We start from the raw sequence: 15035 nt of genomic DNA, 5'->3' as shown, positions 1-15035 counted from the left end.
TTTTGTTTTTTTTAAACTTTGAAATGGATACCTGATAAGTGTTTCTGTATTTAGTTTGTTGTTGTTTTCATTGTTTTGTCTACAGTGTGTGGTTACACTATCTCTTAAATCTCAAAATGCTTCCTTTAAAATGTCTTAAGACATTTGGGCAGGAGACTGAGTGGTGGGTTGCTGGAAAGAGATCAGGGCTTTAGACTTCAATTGCAGTGGAACTTAATCTCTTATTACCAGAAACCCTTGAAATACAGACTTCTTATCAGCGAGCTGATGACTCTTGTTTCACTTCCTATGGAATTCACAGGCTTGTACTAAGGTAATTTTACTTTAAAAGAACTTCCATTTTTTTTCTGATCAGTATGACCTACCAAAGATTTCTTGTTCTGTAATGAACATCTGGGAGAACCCCTTCAGAACAGGAGGTCCATGTAAACTAAGTTGGCATTTTAGTTATAAGGGAGGTATGACAAATGGGAGAGTTAACTGTGATCTTGTGCAGTAGATTTAGAACCTATTATTCCTCTTCCACAGAATTCCTTACGTCGAAATGGATATAGTTACAACTGAAGGCCAGAGACGTGCTGTAGCAGATACAGACTTCATGTCATGTTGGCCTCCTGTTTAAAAGAAGGAAGGCTGGCAATTTTAAAGGGACACTGAGAAAGTGATGACCAAGTGCCAAGTACCAGCTGTCCTTATTCACCAGATTGAAGAAGAATTGGATAAAGAAGAAGATGAGATGATGATTTTCCTGTGCCGAGACCTTGCCCCTGACTTGGCTACTGCTGGCCTTAGAGAGCTTTTGGTGGCTTTGAATGACAGGGATAAACTATCTCTTCTTGGTTTGTCTGAGCTGTTGTACAGAGTTAAGAGGTTTGATTTGCTGAGGAGGATCTTGAAGACTGAGAAGACAACAGTGGAAGCTAACCTTAGCAGGAATCCCAGACTTGTCCCTGATTACAGGTATCTATTTCAGAAATGTTTTGTGTTTTCTTCAAAATACGTGTTTTCTTTGTTTAATTTTTAAATTGTTTGTTTAATTTGTCTTGAGAGTGAAAGAAAAACAGAAAAGAATATCATGCAAGAGTTATAGTGAAAAGATTGTCAAGTTTAATCCCTAAAATAAACCTTAATGACTTCTTGACAGTCAGGGCATTGGAAGCATCTATCTTCAAAGAGTTTCTTCATCTTAATTTATTAAAACTGTGATGATTGTGTAGTTCTATATTAGCAGATAGAAATGATGCTTTATAGAAGTATCATTAATTAGATAGATTGTCTTTTCTTGCTTGCTTTGGGCACATAGCCTCATTGTAGCTTTTCTCCGGTGACCTATCCCTTACTGCTCTTTTTCCTTTAGCTTTAAGAAGCTTAAATTAAGAGAATAGAGTGATCTTCCCTAAGGGATTTCAGAAATAAGTGCATACAATCATAAGGAAGATTTTCCTGTGATGACATGTCCCTGAAATAAAAACCCTATCACTATTAGGTTAAAAGTCAAAGGTGTGTTATACTGTCTTGTATTCTTTCTCTTAATCTGTACTGAAATATTAAGGAAACTATTTCTCCAGCAGTCAGTCTGAAGAAATACTGGTGCTGACAAGCATGATGAGGTATTTTGTAATTGGATATTAGAGCAGAGTAGTTGTGTGTGTGTTTGTTGTTGTTGTTTCTTTATGTTGTTGAACTGGGAATGTTGTGTGAAGACTGGAATGTGGGAAAAATTGGGTAGTTGAACAACGGTAGCATCTTGCTAAAAACCAGTCCTTTAGAAATGCCTCAATTTTATTTCAGGGTACTAATGGTGGAGATTAATGAGAATCTGGAAAAAGAAGAAGTGAGTTCTCTTGTTTTTCTACTCAGAGATTTTGCTCCTCGAATGAAAATGGCAAAAGATAAGGTAATACTTTTATTCTCATCTTTTCCTCTAGAGCAAGGAGATTAAAGTAAAAAGGGAGGTGGCTAGGAGGAGAAGAGGTTGTACCATAATGGATGGCAAGGCAGGAGTAGGGAGAAGTCAAGTGTGAAAGGAGAAGTGGCTTGTATTTCATTATTTTGTTGATGTTCTTGTTTTTAATGCAAGAAAAGAAGCTAAAGAAATAGTTGGAGAGAACTCTGAAGAGTTTCTGGAGCAAACAGGGTTGGTGTGAATCTCACAGGCACAAGACACAAAATAAAACCTCTCTTCAGTGTTGCTGATCTGAAAATTCATATCTGCAGGATTTCAAACCACTGATAGTATTAAACATGTCTTGATGTACAAGATCACTTTTTATGTTTGTGCTCTTCCATTTACAAAATAATAGGGTTTTCTTAATAATGTCATTCTTTGTATATTTGCATTCTGAATATTTGTTCCAAGTGCCAAAGAAAGTGAGGATTCAAAAAGCTTGGCCACTCTGCATGCAGAATACTGAAGGCTTCTTTTGAATTTTTAATTTTAACCAAAGGAGGAGAGAAATCCTGCAAATTTCCTAAAGCTTTTCTTATCTACTGCTTTGTGACATATGAAGTGATGTTTCATGTGGCTGGCTATGTAGTAACAACGAAATGCAAGGCAATTTCTTCAAAACCTTTGAATTGTTTTTAAGTCTATCACACCATAATAATAATAATGATGCTAAGACCTCTAATATTTTCCAGGTAATCTCTTCTTAGTGTTTCAGCAACAACATGCCCAGTTCCTGAAAATACAATCTTTAGCACCTGAACATACTATTTCAAGTCTGTTTTTTAGTGATAAAGAACAAATGACTGATATGTGTTAGGACTTGAGAGAACAGCATGAAGCTGTGTTGATGAAGGCTCAGGCTATGTGTTAGGAGAAAGTTGTTCACTGGATGGTGGGTGGGCACTGGAACACACTCCCCAGGGCAGTGGTCAAGGCAACAGCTGCCAGAGTTCATGAAGCGTTTGGACAGTGCTTTCAGAAATATGGTTTGGGGTTTTTTAAGTGGTTTTGTGTGGAGACAGAAATTGAACTCAGGAACCCAGGATATTCTATGGTAACAATTTGGTTTTCTGTTGCTGTTACAGAGTTTTCTACGTCTGGTTATTGAACTGGAGAAACTGAATTTGGTGGCTCCAAATCAGCTGGATTTGATAGAAAACTGTTTCCGAAATATTCACAGGATAGATCTGATTAAGAAGATTGAGAAGTATAAGCAAGAAGGTAAAATACTTTTGCACTGCTTAGTTTTGATAGTAAGGATACGATGCAGTCTTTAACTAAAGACGAAGTTACAAGTCAGAGTATTAGCATGCTCCGAGGAGTTGGTCTTTTCAAGCAGGTCCTATATCATAGTGTATTTCTCTGTGTGTTTCTGTTCAATTTTCAGCTTTCATGTCCTCCGTTCATTCTCAGCCTGTGTATGTAAATGCCCTTCAGGCATCTCTCCCTAATCTCAGTCTGATTGATCCTCCTTACAATTCAGGGGTAAGTATATAGTAACTCAGACAGATCCTTTATATCTAAATATTACAAGAAATTGAAAGAGGATTCATCTTTGCAAAGCCTGAGGAGTGAGAAATGGCTAGTAACAAGAATACTGTTTGGGTTATATTTATTGTTTCTGTTACGTAGTATGTCTAAGGCCTGATAGAAATTTTCTGACAGTCAGGTCTCCTTTCAGTAGCTCCTGTGATTTGTATGTATATATTTTTTTCTTATTAATGAAGAATATAAAATCCTTTCTCTTAAAAGTGTTTTTCTACTATTCTGGGGAGCGGAAGGTTTTGAGTGTTTTTTGCAAAACAGTGTTCTTCTTATATTTGTGGACTTTGCAGAACACAGGGAAAATAGCTTTTAAACCTTAGAAGCAAAAAGTTGTGGCTTGCTTCAGCTGTTTTCTTCACTTGTGTTTATTTTAATCTGATTTTAACCGAGGTCTCTCAATATGTCAAAAGTCACCCACTCAGTTACTTCCAGTCAAACCCTATTGTGTGCAACATTGTTTATGTTTGACTTAGGTCTGATGTTGTAATAATATTGACCTTTCTTGAAATCTTTAATCTTGCGTAGAGATGTTTTCTGATATGTATTTAATAAATATCTATCAAGCTTACGTACAGAACACCACAATTAGCTCTTATGAACAAAGCAACAGGCTTGTTTTCCAAACTACTAATGGGAAAGAATTTGTACTGACTTTCCATATTGTGATAATATTGTTTTAACTTCCTTTTGAATTTTATGAAAGTTTCTACTTACCTTTGTATAGGTAACAATACTTGTATCTTTAGAGAGACTTCTTCTTTTACTAGCATAGGAAATAAGCTTTCCTTTGTTGTTCTTGGAAAACTGATTACTTTTTGGGGAGGAAAGAATTTTTCTCTTTTTTTTTTTAATTATTGTTTTAAAATTCTAAGTAGTTGGATAGGCTTGAATCCAAAAGATGTAATCCTTTTCTTGAGGAAAAGAAGTATTATCACATGGTATTTTTAAAGCATGATTACTAGTTTTGAAAGAAAAAGGGAAAATAGACTTTTCTTCATTTTAGTTTCAGAATGTGAACAAAAAAAAATCACAAAATGGAGAAATCTTCTTTCAAGGTAAGAAAATTTTATCTAATATTTGCTGTCTAAAGATTGGCTGGGTTAGAGCTGTACCATGAATTTCATTTATTGAAAGAACAACTTTTTTGATGGCCGTGTTTATGGCTAAGCCTGTTTAATGTCACAGGAGCAGAGAGTATTTGGTACCTCTGAAAACTGAGCCTTGTCTTATTATTTGTTTGGCTTGTATTGCCAGAGCTTCAAACTTTCTTGGAATTGCTGGTGCCTTCCAATCAGACAACTTTTAAATAGAATAAATATTAATAAAATAGTGAAAGAGGATAACTATCCAGCTCTGGAGAGCAGTGTAGAACATCTATTCCCATTAGGTCTTGACTAGGAAGTTCTTGCATCAGTTTGATTGTGGATCCTCCACCAGGCCATCTAGGAAGTTTTCCAGTGAGTACCAGGTTCTCACTGTGTGTGCTGTATTCTTTTTGGAAACTCACAATACCTCTCAAATACGATGGTTTTAAAGAGACTAGCTGACTGAATTCTCTCAGAGTAGGGGAGAGATTGTTTTTATTGCTTATTGTTGTGCTGTTTTCCTTTTCTAATCATAAGTAATGTAGAGTGCAATCCAAATAACATTTTAGTGTGAGCATTTTTATTTTCTCCTTCAGTAATATACATAGGAACTAGGAGGACTAGGTGAGAGAGAACTTGACCAAACTATATAGGTTCTTTTTTATATGTGTTGCTGTCAAAGAAATAGCACCAATACCTGCACACTGAGGTTACTTCTGTATGCTTTAACCACAGAAGAACCAGTCCACATGTCTATTCAAGAATCGGGACCAGCATCACATAAGGTAAGTGCTTTAGCACTTATGATACATGTAAGTTAAAAAAAAAAAAGTAGATATTTGCCTTAGTTTTCCTTAGGTTTTGTTTTAACATTTCCTTTAGCTGCACGCAACAAGAACTGTATGTACATTCATAGCTTCATCAGCAATAAATAGATTCTGTGAATTGCTCTATGCAGTTCTAATGTAAATTAAATGTATAGGGAATTGCCTATAGCAAATTGTTCCTTTGCTCATTAAAGGAACAGGGGATTGTGCAGAGTCATTGCAGATTATTGGATGAAGGGGCTTTACACTGTTGTACTAAATGAGGAAATGAATGTTGTCTTGATAAGCAGAGTCCACTGCATCCCTACAAATCACAGACATTATCTACTTATGCTGACAGTGTGAAACTTAAAGTTCCCAACATCATGTTAGCAGTCACACTTCAGGAAAAAACACAGGATTGCTGTGCTCATGGGTCAGGTCTTTAGAAAGCCTCTCTATCCCGTCTCCACTCTCAAACTTCCTTCTCCCATTCCTGGTCCAGTCTTAGTTTACGGATCATTAATGTAATACGATAGAATAACAACAGATGAAAGTTAAGGCCATAAAGCAAATAAGGAAAAAAAAAATTGTGAATCCATGTGTCCTGAAGTTTTGTTACACAGGTGAAAACATATTGAATTCCAGAAGATATGCTTCTACTAGTCAATGGAAAAGCAACGGAATATGATTAAAAGGGCTAAAGTGATTAAACTGGACAAAAGAATCAAGTCTGTAAGATAAGAGAATGACATAACAATTTGGTATTTATCTTTCAGTTTCCTCATGTGTACAGAATGCAAAGTCACCCTTTGGGGGTATGCCTGATTATAGACTGTATTGGTAATGACACGGGTAAGTCTCTGGAAATTAAAGCTCCTTTTCTTATTGGTTTGTTGGTTTAGTTTTTTTTTTTTCAGGTAATGAGAACATAAAGAATATGATGCATATTTTCCAACCAAACTATAGTCATGTTGTCTTAGTCAGCTTTCTGTCAATTACAGTTAATTGTCTAAAGAAAGAAGTTGGGAGGGCCAACCTGAGGCTCTGTGTGAAAGAACTTAAAAGGGGAAAGGCTGATGTGAGGGGGAAGGAAATTACATCCAGAGAGACCAACAGAGTATTTATGCTACAGCTGCGCAGTAGATTATTGGCAGAGATGGTAAAGAAAACATTGCCACCATTCCATAAAAATGAATCTGTTACAGACCAGAAGTGTAAGAATATTGGACACCACTGATTTTGAATTGCTGAAAGCAAATGGTCCTTTGTTAATAATACTTCTAGTCCAAGTTGTGTGTTACGCAGTTTAACTGAAACTATTGTAATAAAAGAAAAAAATACTACCTAGAATTCAAAGTAACAAGTCCTGTGGTTAAAATGTGAATTTTTCTGATCTCCTCATCAAAAATAAGAATCCAAAAATACAGTCTTTACGTAAGCAAAAAAAAAAAACAATCACACCCTTCCTACCACCCAAGAAAAAATCATTGGAACACATGGGCTAAAATTAAAATAGAATGTTTGCAGCCAATTTTTATTAGGCTGGGAGATATAGGAGAAGATCAGTGAGATATCTTTTTTCTTTCTTATAGGGACCATTAGCAGACAGATCAATTATTGATGCAGTTAGTGAAGAGAAGTGAGTGCAGAGCACAGACACAAAGTAAAATCTTGCTGTCTGCTTGATAATATTTTAGGTAAATGGTATAACACAATACAGTTTGCCACTTGGGTACAAGAAACTAAAACTAATTCAGGATCCGGCCAGGTGTGGATGAAGGACAGGGAAAACACTGAACTCACATGCGACTGGAAAACATCCTTTGGAATCTGTCTTGCTGGGATAAGCAGAAAATTTATGAACTACTTTTGTAGCAAAATTAAATGAATTTTAAAAAGCCCCCAAAAATGCAATTACTGTGTATAGAAACTAAGTTCTTTGATCTAATGTACATCATTTCGACTCAAAAAGTGTTATGCCAACTTTGCCCCAAGAAAACAGAGCCTGCCAAGATGGGAAGGACAGGGTCAGGGCAAGGGCTTTTGAGACTTTAAATAAACAAATAAGTAAATTCTGCTCTGTGAGGAGGCTTACTTCTTCATTTCTGCTTTCTTCTCTCTTTTACGGTAGCTTTAGTGAACAAACAGACTTTTTGATGGAAGGCACGTATACTTCAGAAAACCGGTAATATAGAAGGAACTACTATGTCAGTTCACTATCAGAGGTGCATAAATTTAGATTTACTCATCATTTCAAGGCACAGATCTTTTTTACTGGCAGTGTAGACCCCCTTAATATTACAATGAAATACAAATATATGCACAAAACTTACGATGTGCTGTTCTTGTGCTCATGTAAGCACTTCAGTATTTGCACAACAACAGGAAATATGAATAAGAAAATCCTGCTGATTTGAAAGAATACAAATGGATTATGTTTTCAGCAGATTTACCTGCAAATTATGGATTTTCTGCTGTTGTGCCAAAAGTACCCAAAGCAAGTTTTAGTGTGCCTCTGTCTCCATTTATCTGTATAGCACACAGAAGGAATTAAGCCATGTTTATGTCTCAGATTTCTAAAGTTATCAGCATTAAAACAAGCATTTTAACATGATAGAAAGCAAGACTTGCACTGATGTAGATTACTGTTTAGGAGAGGTGCAGGGCATATGACATTATTTCAGGCAATGTTTTAGAAATGTGTTGACTACTTGAGAGTTCTTGTGCCGACAGACTTGTGAAGTCTGAAGATACCAAAGAGAGAGAAAAAGACAAGGAGGAAGTTAGGAATTACATCTGTGGCATGCATTTGAGTCTGCAGCTATCCCAACATTTAATATGAGGAAGCTGAATCAATGATAAATGCTGCAAGATCAAGCATCACAATGATTAAAAATGCTTGGTACAAACAATGTGGATTCATCAGATGCTGATAAAGTTCAAACTGAAGTTGCTTTTGTTGTTATTCAAGCAGTAATTGGCTGCTCTTAACTTTTTCATTTCCATTTGAAAGTCAGGATTTATTCTTGTGTTGTAAACAGAGGAAGAGAAGGGTAATTTTTTATGTAGGAAAGGAAACTCCTTAAAAGTCACTGTGGTTTGTTGAGGAATTATTGCTGCTCTAGGATGCTGCATGTAATCTCTTGTTTTATCTTGCCTCAAAGTGAAAATGCTGTATCTCAAACTTGCCATGTGTAAGTTCTGATTCATTTTTAAGCAATAGTATCAGCTCCAATAGTTTGGGTTTATTATTTTTAATCGTGACGCTTAATTTGTGTGTATGATCTAAGGTGCTACCAAGTTTTGTATCTTTGTTTACACGCATGCTGGTGAGATGAAGAAATTCTAAGAGCTCTCCTGTTGCTGTAACTGTCGTTTTGCATAGGCACTACTGCCCTCTAATGGATGAAGTGCTTCATCAAGTATATGACTTCTGAATGGTGCTGAGCTACTCCTGTGTAAAAGCACCTTTTGAATTGTTCATGTCTTCCACCTTGAATTTTCAGAGCATATTTTATTGTCTAAAATAAAGGATACTTTCCTTTCTACTTACAAACAAGCAAGTCTAGAGTATTTGAAATATTGTACAAAATTTAATCAAACGAAGTGGACCAGAACAGAACCCTATATGTAGCTCCTGTTCATCACCTCGCAATAGTGCAGAGTGTATTTCTACCCTGTGTTTTGTTGATTGAATTGATTAAATCTGTTTTCACTGTGTGCTTTTTGAGGTGAGGCTAGTGAAACTCCTGCTTTGCTGCTGGTTACCTCTGAAATTAGCTTTTGCTAATCGGCCTTTGCTAATTAGGAATTGTTAAATTTCTGAAGTCAGGGGACAGCCTAGCTTCTTGGGACTGTAAGGCGTTTTATATTGAAGTGGTACTTGTTATCTTCTGTCACAGTTATCAGATACTGCATGTGGGCAATGTATACATTATTTCTACTAAGGGTACAATGCTACAGTTATAATTTGTAGTAATAATAACCTTCTTGTTCTCTGAATGCTTAAATACATGTGAACTTAACCAACATGGATCTGGTTTCACTTCTATATTAATAAACATCCCAACTTTTTCAGAACATAGCATGCTTTCCTGCAGCTAAAGTTAATACAGGTAACAGATACGTATAGGCTGTCTACAGTTTTAATTTTGAGGATATTGTTCAGCATTTTACTTCTGAAAACGCCATTTTGTCCTCTGGCTTGTCACAGTTCTCCACCTGGAGCTTATCACTTTTAAGTAATTTTGTGTAATAGTAAGCATAAATGACTGCAGTAGATTCACTTTTAACTAGTGAAAGCAAGTCTCTGGATTATATACTTCTCTAATAAACATTCAGAATAATTTTGAAAAGTTAAATAGTTGAAACAAACTTCCCTTGCTATCCAGCACATTCCTTTTCATATCAAGAATCTTCTCTGTGAAGCATTTTTTTAATGACTTCTTGCCTCATGTTTGAAATCCTAGAAACTTGGGATCCTGGTTCTATGAAAGCATGCTGAAGTCTGTGAAATTAGGAAAAAATTGCATGCTACAAAATAATGCCTTTGTCAGGAAGTGCATAAAATGTTGAAAGACAGTATACACATAGGATGTATGCCATGTACTGTTTGATCAATACCGAGTACTCTTGATTTTTTTAATTAGTGTGATGAGATAAACATCCTATTTCGTGTAATTAAATATTATAAATTCTGTAACCCTTAAAGACAGACTGAGTCTTGAGGTACTGTGACTTAATTACATCTTTCTTTCTTCAGACATGTTGGAAGAGACTTTCAGAGGCTTGGACTATGATGTTCATTGTCACAAGCACTTAAATATGACTACCATGAATGAAACATTGCTTGAAGTTGCAAGGTTACAGAAGCACAGGAGTTGTGACAGCTTCATATGCATATTGGTCAGCCGAGGAAATGCTCAGAGCATCTTCTGTACAGACCCCATCTCTACTGGATTCCCTTTGGAGCAAATAAAGAAATACTTTATGGCAGATTCATGTCCTGAACTCCGAGGAAAACCAAAGCTTTTCTTTATTCAGAGCTACATTGTGCCAGAAGATGAGCAAGAATTTACTAGTCTGGAAATAGATGGAAATGATAAGAAAATCATCTCTAATGCAAAAATGCCCTTGAAAGACACTATTCCCCAGGTAGCAGATGTCTTCTGGAGTCAGTGCAAGGTGGATGTGTCTACACTAGAAAAATCTCCAGTCCCATCCTCGTATTATCTGCGTTGTCTGGCTGAGCTGCTCCGCAATCCTCATAAAAGGTGAATGAAAATCAGGAAAAATGAACCTTTTTTCTAGGATAACTTACTGTCTTAGAGAAAGAGTTCTGCTAGATTTCATCCTTTCTGGTCCTGAGAAGTGCCTTCATGCTATGTTGTAAGTTAAAATACAAGTGTATGTGGTCCTGGAACAATGTCACAGGAATGCAGTCTAGAGTGAAAGTGAAGCTTCAGATTCTAGAGGGTAAGATAAGTGTGTTATGGCACTGGGATTTGTAGATTAAAAAAGGAAGCATCTGGGTGTAATGTATGTTAGTGCTACAAAGTTGAGGGCTTTAGACAGGACTTGAAATTGTTCTTCTCCAGCTTATGAAGTGCACACCTGGCTTCTTGTCAAATTGAAGATTGCCTCTTAAATTATTAAGAAGGGCCTTGCTTGCAAATAAAATGCCAGTGCCTGAGTTTACTCAGGGAAAAAGTCAATTGGGAGGGAAGGATTTTGTTCTTCATTTAGGTATAATTCACCCAGTCTTCAGGAAGCCATGAGTTTTTCCAATTTATGATGTTGAATGAAAACTATCAAAGATGTTTGTCTATCCAAAGAGATTATCAAAAGAGATCTGAGCAAAAATCAAATATGTTTGCATATATAAATTTACCAGCAAAGATTTTCATTGTACAGCTGATCTACAAGAGCTAGCAAGCATTTTTCAGTGTACTTGTGGGTTCATATTTAGTGGTTTTCACAAACCCTGAAATCTTGCAAAGAAAGCACCGATCATTTTGTTAAAATCAATATCATGACAGTGATTTGGGATGTAATGAATTTACAGAATGCATATTCAGCCTTAGGTTTTAAAGGCATAACTTCTGCAATAAAGGCTGAAATTTGAAACTTTCTCCTCGCTGAGCCTATAGTTATCTTCCATCTGTGGATTGTTAAATAGTGTCTTCCTTCTTTGTCTAATAAAAATCTTTTACTTCTGTTGCTGCAGGAAGCTCTCTATATTAGATATCCATACGGAACTGAACAAAAGAGTCTATGATTGGAATCAGACCACTGACCCAAGCCAGCAATACTCACTTCTGCTCCAGCATACACTGAGGAAAAAACTTTTTCTTTCTCCCAGTTAACTGCTATTGGAGAGGACATGTCTGAAGTAGCTGAGGAGTGCTTCCTCTGACTCGGTTTCAACCACGCTTTTACTTAGACTTTATTACTGCACGTGTGCCTATTGCTTCCAAACCCAGGTATTTAGAAGCATTTTAGGTTGTTTAGGCACTATAGATTTTAATATGAAAAACTGAAAGCCTGGATGGTAACAGCAGCTGTTGTATAGAACGGCAACACATCTTACAAGCAAGTGCAACAGGTAAACAGTGGGGAAAGAATTCTAAACTGTGTGGTTGTTGGATTTTCCAGGGTTGTGTGTTGTTTTGTTGTTTTTTTTTATTGGTTGTTTGTATTTTAGTGATCTTGATGTGAATGCACTGAACTAGGCTTTTCTTTTGCTGCTTAAAAAAAAAAGACAGACCAGCACTAATCATTGAAATCTAGTATGTAAACCATTAAAATTCACTGAGTACTTTCTCATAACTTAAAACATGTCAGGAGAAGATGCTTACTCAGCATACCTCCACAGAATTAAACAAAACAGAAGTAAGAGAAGGATGGTCTTTTTAAATAATTTTGATTGCATCTGCCTTGTATATTGGAAGTTCTAATTCACCCAGAACTTGTACTGTCAGTACTATCCATAGCACACCAGGATTGTATGCTAATAAATCAGGCAGTCTGGCATGTTTTGTGCTGTGTTCACCACTGATGCAAAAATGACTACGTGTGGCAGCGCTTTGTAGTAGTCTGTGCAAATTATACATAAATAGTGGGATTTTGGCAGGTGTTCCAGGGATGCTGAAATGCACTTCACTGTGTGGTACCAGGCAAAGTATAAGTATGCTGTTTAACACATTTGAACCAAAATGTAGCAACCACTGCTTCTTAAGGCCAAATAAAATTAATCCAACACCTTCCCCCACATACCTCTTTTGAATATGAAAAAAAGTTTATCAGTTTACTAACTGGTTTTGTTTTGTTTTCTTTTTTAAGTTTCTCTAATCTGTCAAGAAAAGGCAGTAGTGAAAGTTGTAGCTTTTTTTCCCTTCCAATACAACATATAACTAACACAAAAAGTTCAGCTGACCTGCTTGTTATGTAACAGTATAATCTGGAGGACTTACATTGAAATTTAATGAGTTTATCACATTCTCTTCCCTCCTTATATAGTCTACTTGCAAACTTTTAATACTGCTATAGTTTCCTGATCAGGAAAAAATGCTTTTTCATTCCTCAGTATTATGTTGTACTTCTAGATGTTGGATTTACATTGTTTTTGGTAACCCCAAGTTTTATTTTTTCTTGTAAAACAATCTTTTTATATATTAACTCAGATAAATAGCAAATGAGTTTTCAAGTAGCTTCTATAATTGTAAGTAAAGTCACGTTTATCTGGTGTAGTAGATGTCTAACTCCATTAAGCTCACAGAAGTCCTTCCTTGTTACATGGTATAGGTCCAGTTTCTTCCTGGCTTGAGAGGTTCCTAAACTGCTGATTGAGGAGAAATTCACTGAACGGGTTTTGCCTTACAGTCTTTCCTTAGCCATCTATATGTGATGTTAAGATCACAATATCTATTTATTTATATTAATATACAATTTTATGTAATATATATAAAGTACATTTTATATCATTAACTGAAGTCTTCAGTTATGCCTTTTTAATTTTGTAAATTTTAAAAATTTGTTTTTGTATCTTTTTTGTGTTAACTGGAGAAAATGAAATACATAATTGTGATGAAGAATGTTTGCACAAATGAGAAAAATATTTTGCTACATTACAGACCTATGTATAACATACTTCTATCTTTTCACTTAATAAGGTAGTTTCCCTTTAAAAAAAAATGAAAACTTTTTCTAATAGCTTTGAATTGAAAAATGTGACTCCTAATTGTATCTTAAATTAGGGGTATGTGTATTGTCAGTGTTACTGTAATTTTATGTAGGTCCAGGTATAGGAAGACAAAGATAGTAACAACTTGTTCTCTGTAAGCATTAATGTAAAAAATACTGAATTGAATTTCATTATGTTGTAGGTCTGGAAATAAACGCATTTATACTTTTGAGTGGGAAGGTCAATTCTTCCTTTCAGTTTCTACATTATAAGAAAGGGCCTGTCACACTGGCTCTTTTCATACACTAATTGCGTATTGCTTCTGTCTGTAATGATAGATAATGTCTTTAAAAATATGATCTGATGTATTTGATGATGTATTATAAAAGTAGAAAGCTTCAGAGTTTTGCATTAACAGAAGGATCTATGTTGTATGTGATGGTTAATAAAAATAGCCTTCACTTTTGACTCTGAATATTTCATAACTGACTAGCTTATAATAAAATATAGCACAAGTGTAATTTTGAACTTCCACCTTGCTGATGTTCCTTCCATAGGGTGACAGAAGGATTATAAAATGACAAATTTGGAGTCTTACTAGTTCCTATTGCGACTGGTAAGGGAAACAAATGGTGTGGCAAAAAATATAGACTCTTCTGTGGCTGTGTAAATCAGGTTTGATTCATAATTGCCTATATAAATATGTGATCTTAATAAATGCCATTCCTTCACAAATTAACTTAATCATTCTCCCATTTTCCTTACTAGCTTTTACATGTGATGAGTACTTCTGCTGCCATATAGACACCAAATGCAGGGAAAATGGAACCAAGAGAGGGCATAGAGATGAGGGAAAGAAATAGTGAAAATTCAAGCAGAAATGAAAAGGGAAGTGGTAGGGAAGAACCAAGAGAAGAACACATAAGGAAAAGAAGATATGGAGATGTACAACCTCAATATCAGAAGGAGGAAGGAGAAAAGATAGGAAGTAAGAATAACAGTGGATATTATTAAAAGATCTGAAAACTTTTTTTTTGAGTGATGCTAAGTCCAACTATTTAGTAGAATGTTAGCAATAGGATATATTCTGTTTCTTACGAGTTTGTGACATGGGTTTGTGTTGAAGGTTGTAGTGTAATCTGTATTCCCTTTCTTAGGAAATAAAGGAAGAAGCACTGTTTTGAAAACAGGGGAGATGCCTGTAAATAACCCTTGTAGTAAAGAAAGGAAAGGAGTTGCTTTGTGTTTGGCTGCTTAGATCAGAATTGATCGCAGTCCTCTAATGACCAGGGTGTTTGGGTGGACATGTCCTGTGTCGAGCAGCATTCATGGGCATCAGATACTGGATTTCTACCTTGAAGCCTTGACCCTCTGCAGATTCTTAACTGACACTAGTACTCATTCTGGAGTCATTCATCTAAGCAGCATTTATTGCCTTTGCTTCTCCTTCAGGAGTCAAGAGTTTG

At 35.8% G+C, this 15035-nt stretch overlaps 1 protein-coding gene across 1 annotated transcript; it reads left to right on the top strand.

Moving 5' to 3' along the window:
• Positions 1-635: 635 nt before the first annotated feature.
• On the top strand, positions 636-11752 carry CFLAR (CASP8 and FADD like apoptosis regulator; the record flags this gene model as incomplete). The annotated part of the gene is made up of 9 exons (XM_079539366.1): positions 636-960; positions 1792-1897; positions 3034-3169; positions 3336-3433; positions 4503-4548; positions 5314-5363; positions 6164-6239; positions 10150-10660; positions 11614-11752. The coding sequence occupies exons 1-9, from the start codon at positions 665-667 to the stop codon at positions 11750-11752; spliced, it is 1458 nt and encodes a 485-aa protein (XP_079395492.1). The 5' UTR covers positions 636-664.
• Positions 11753-15035: the final 3283 nt, after the last annotated feature.

This window comes from Tetrao urogallus, assembly GCF_951394365.1.
Source record: "Tetrao urogallus genome assembly, chromosome: 8".
Classification (NCBI taxonomy): Eukaryota; Metazoa; Chordata; class Aves; order Galliformes; family Phasianidae; genus Tetrao; species Tetrao urogallus.
Note: the sequence above shows the minus strand (reverse complement) of the source record. Positions and strands in the feature narration are given on the sequence as shown.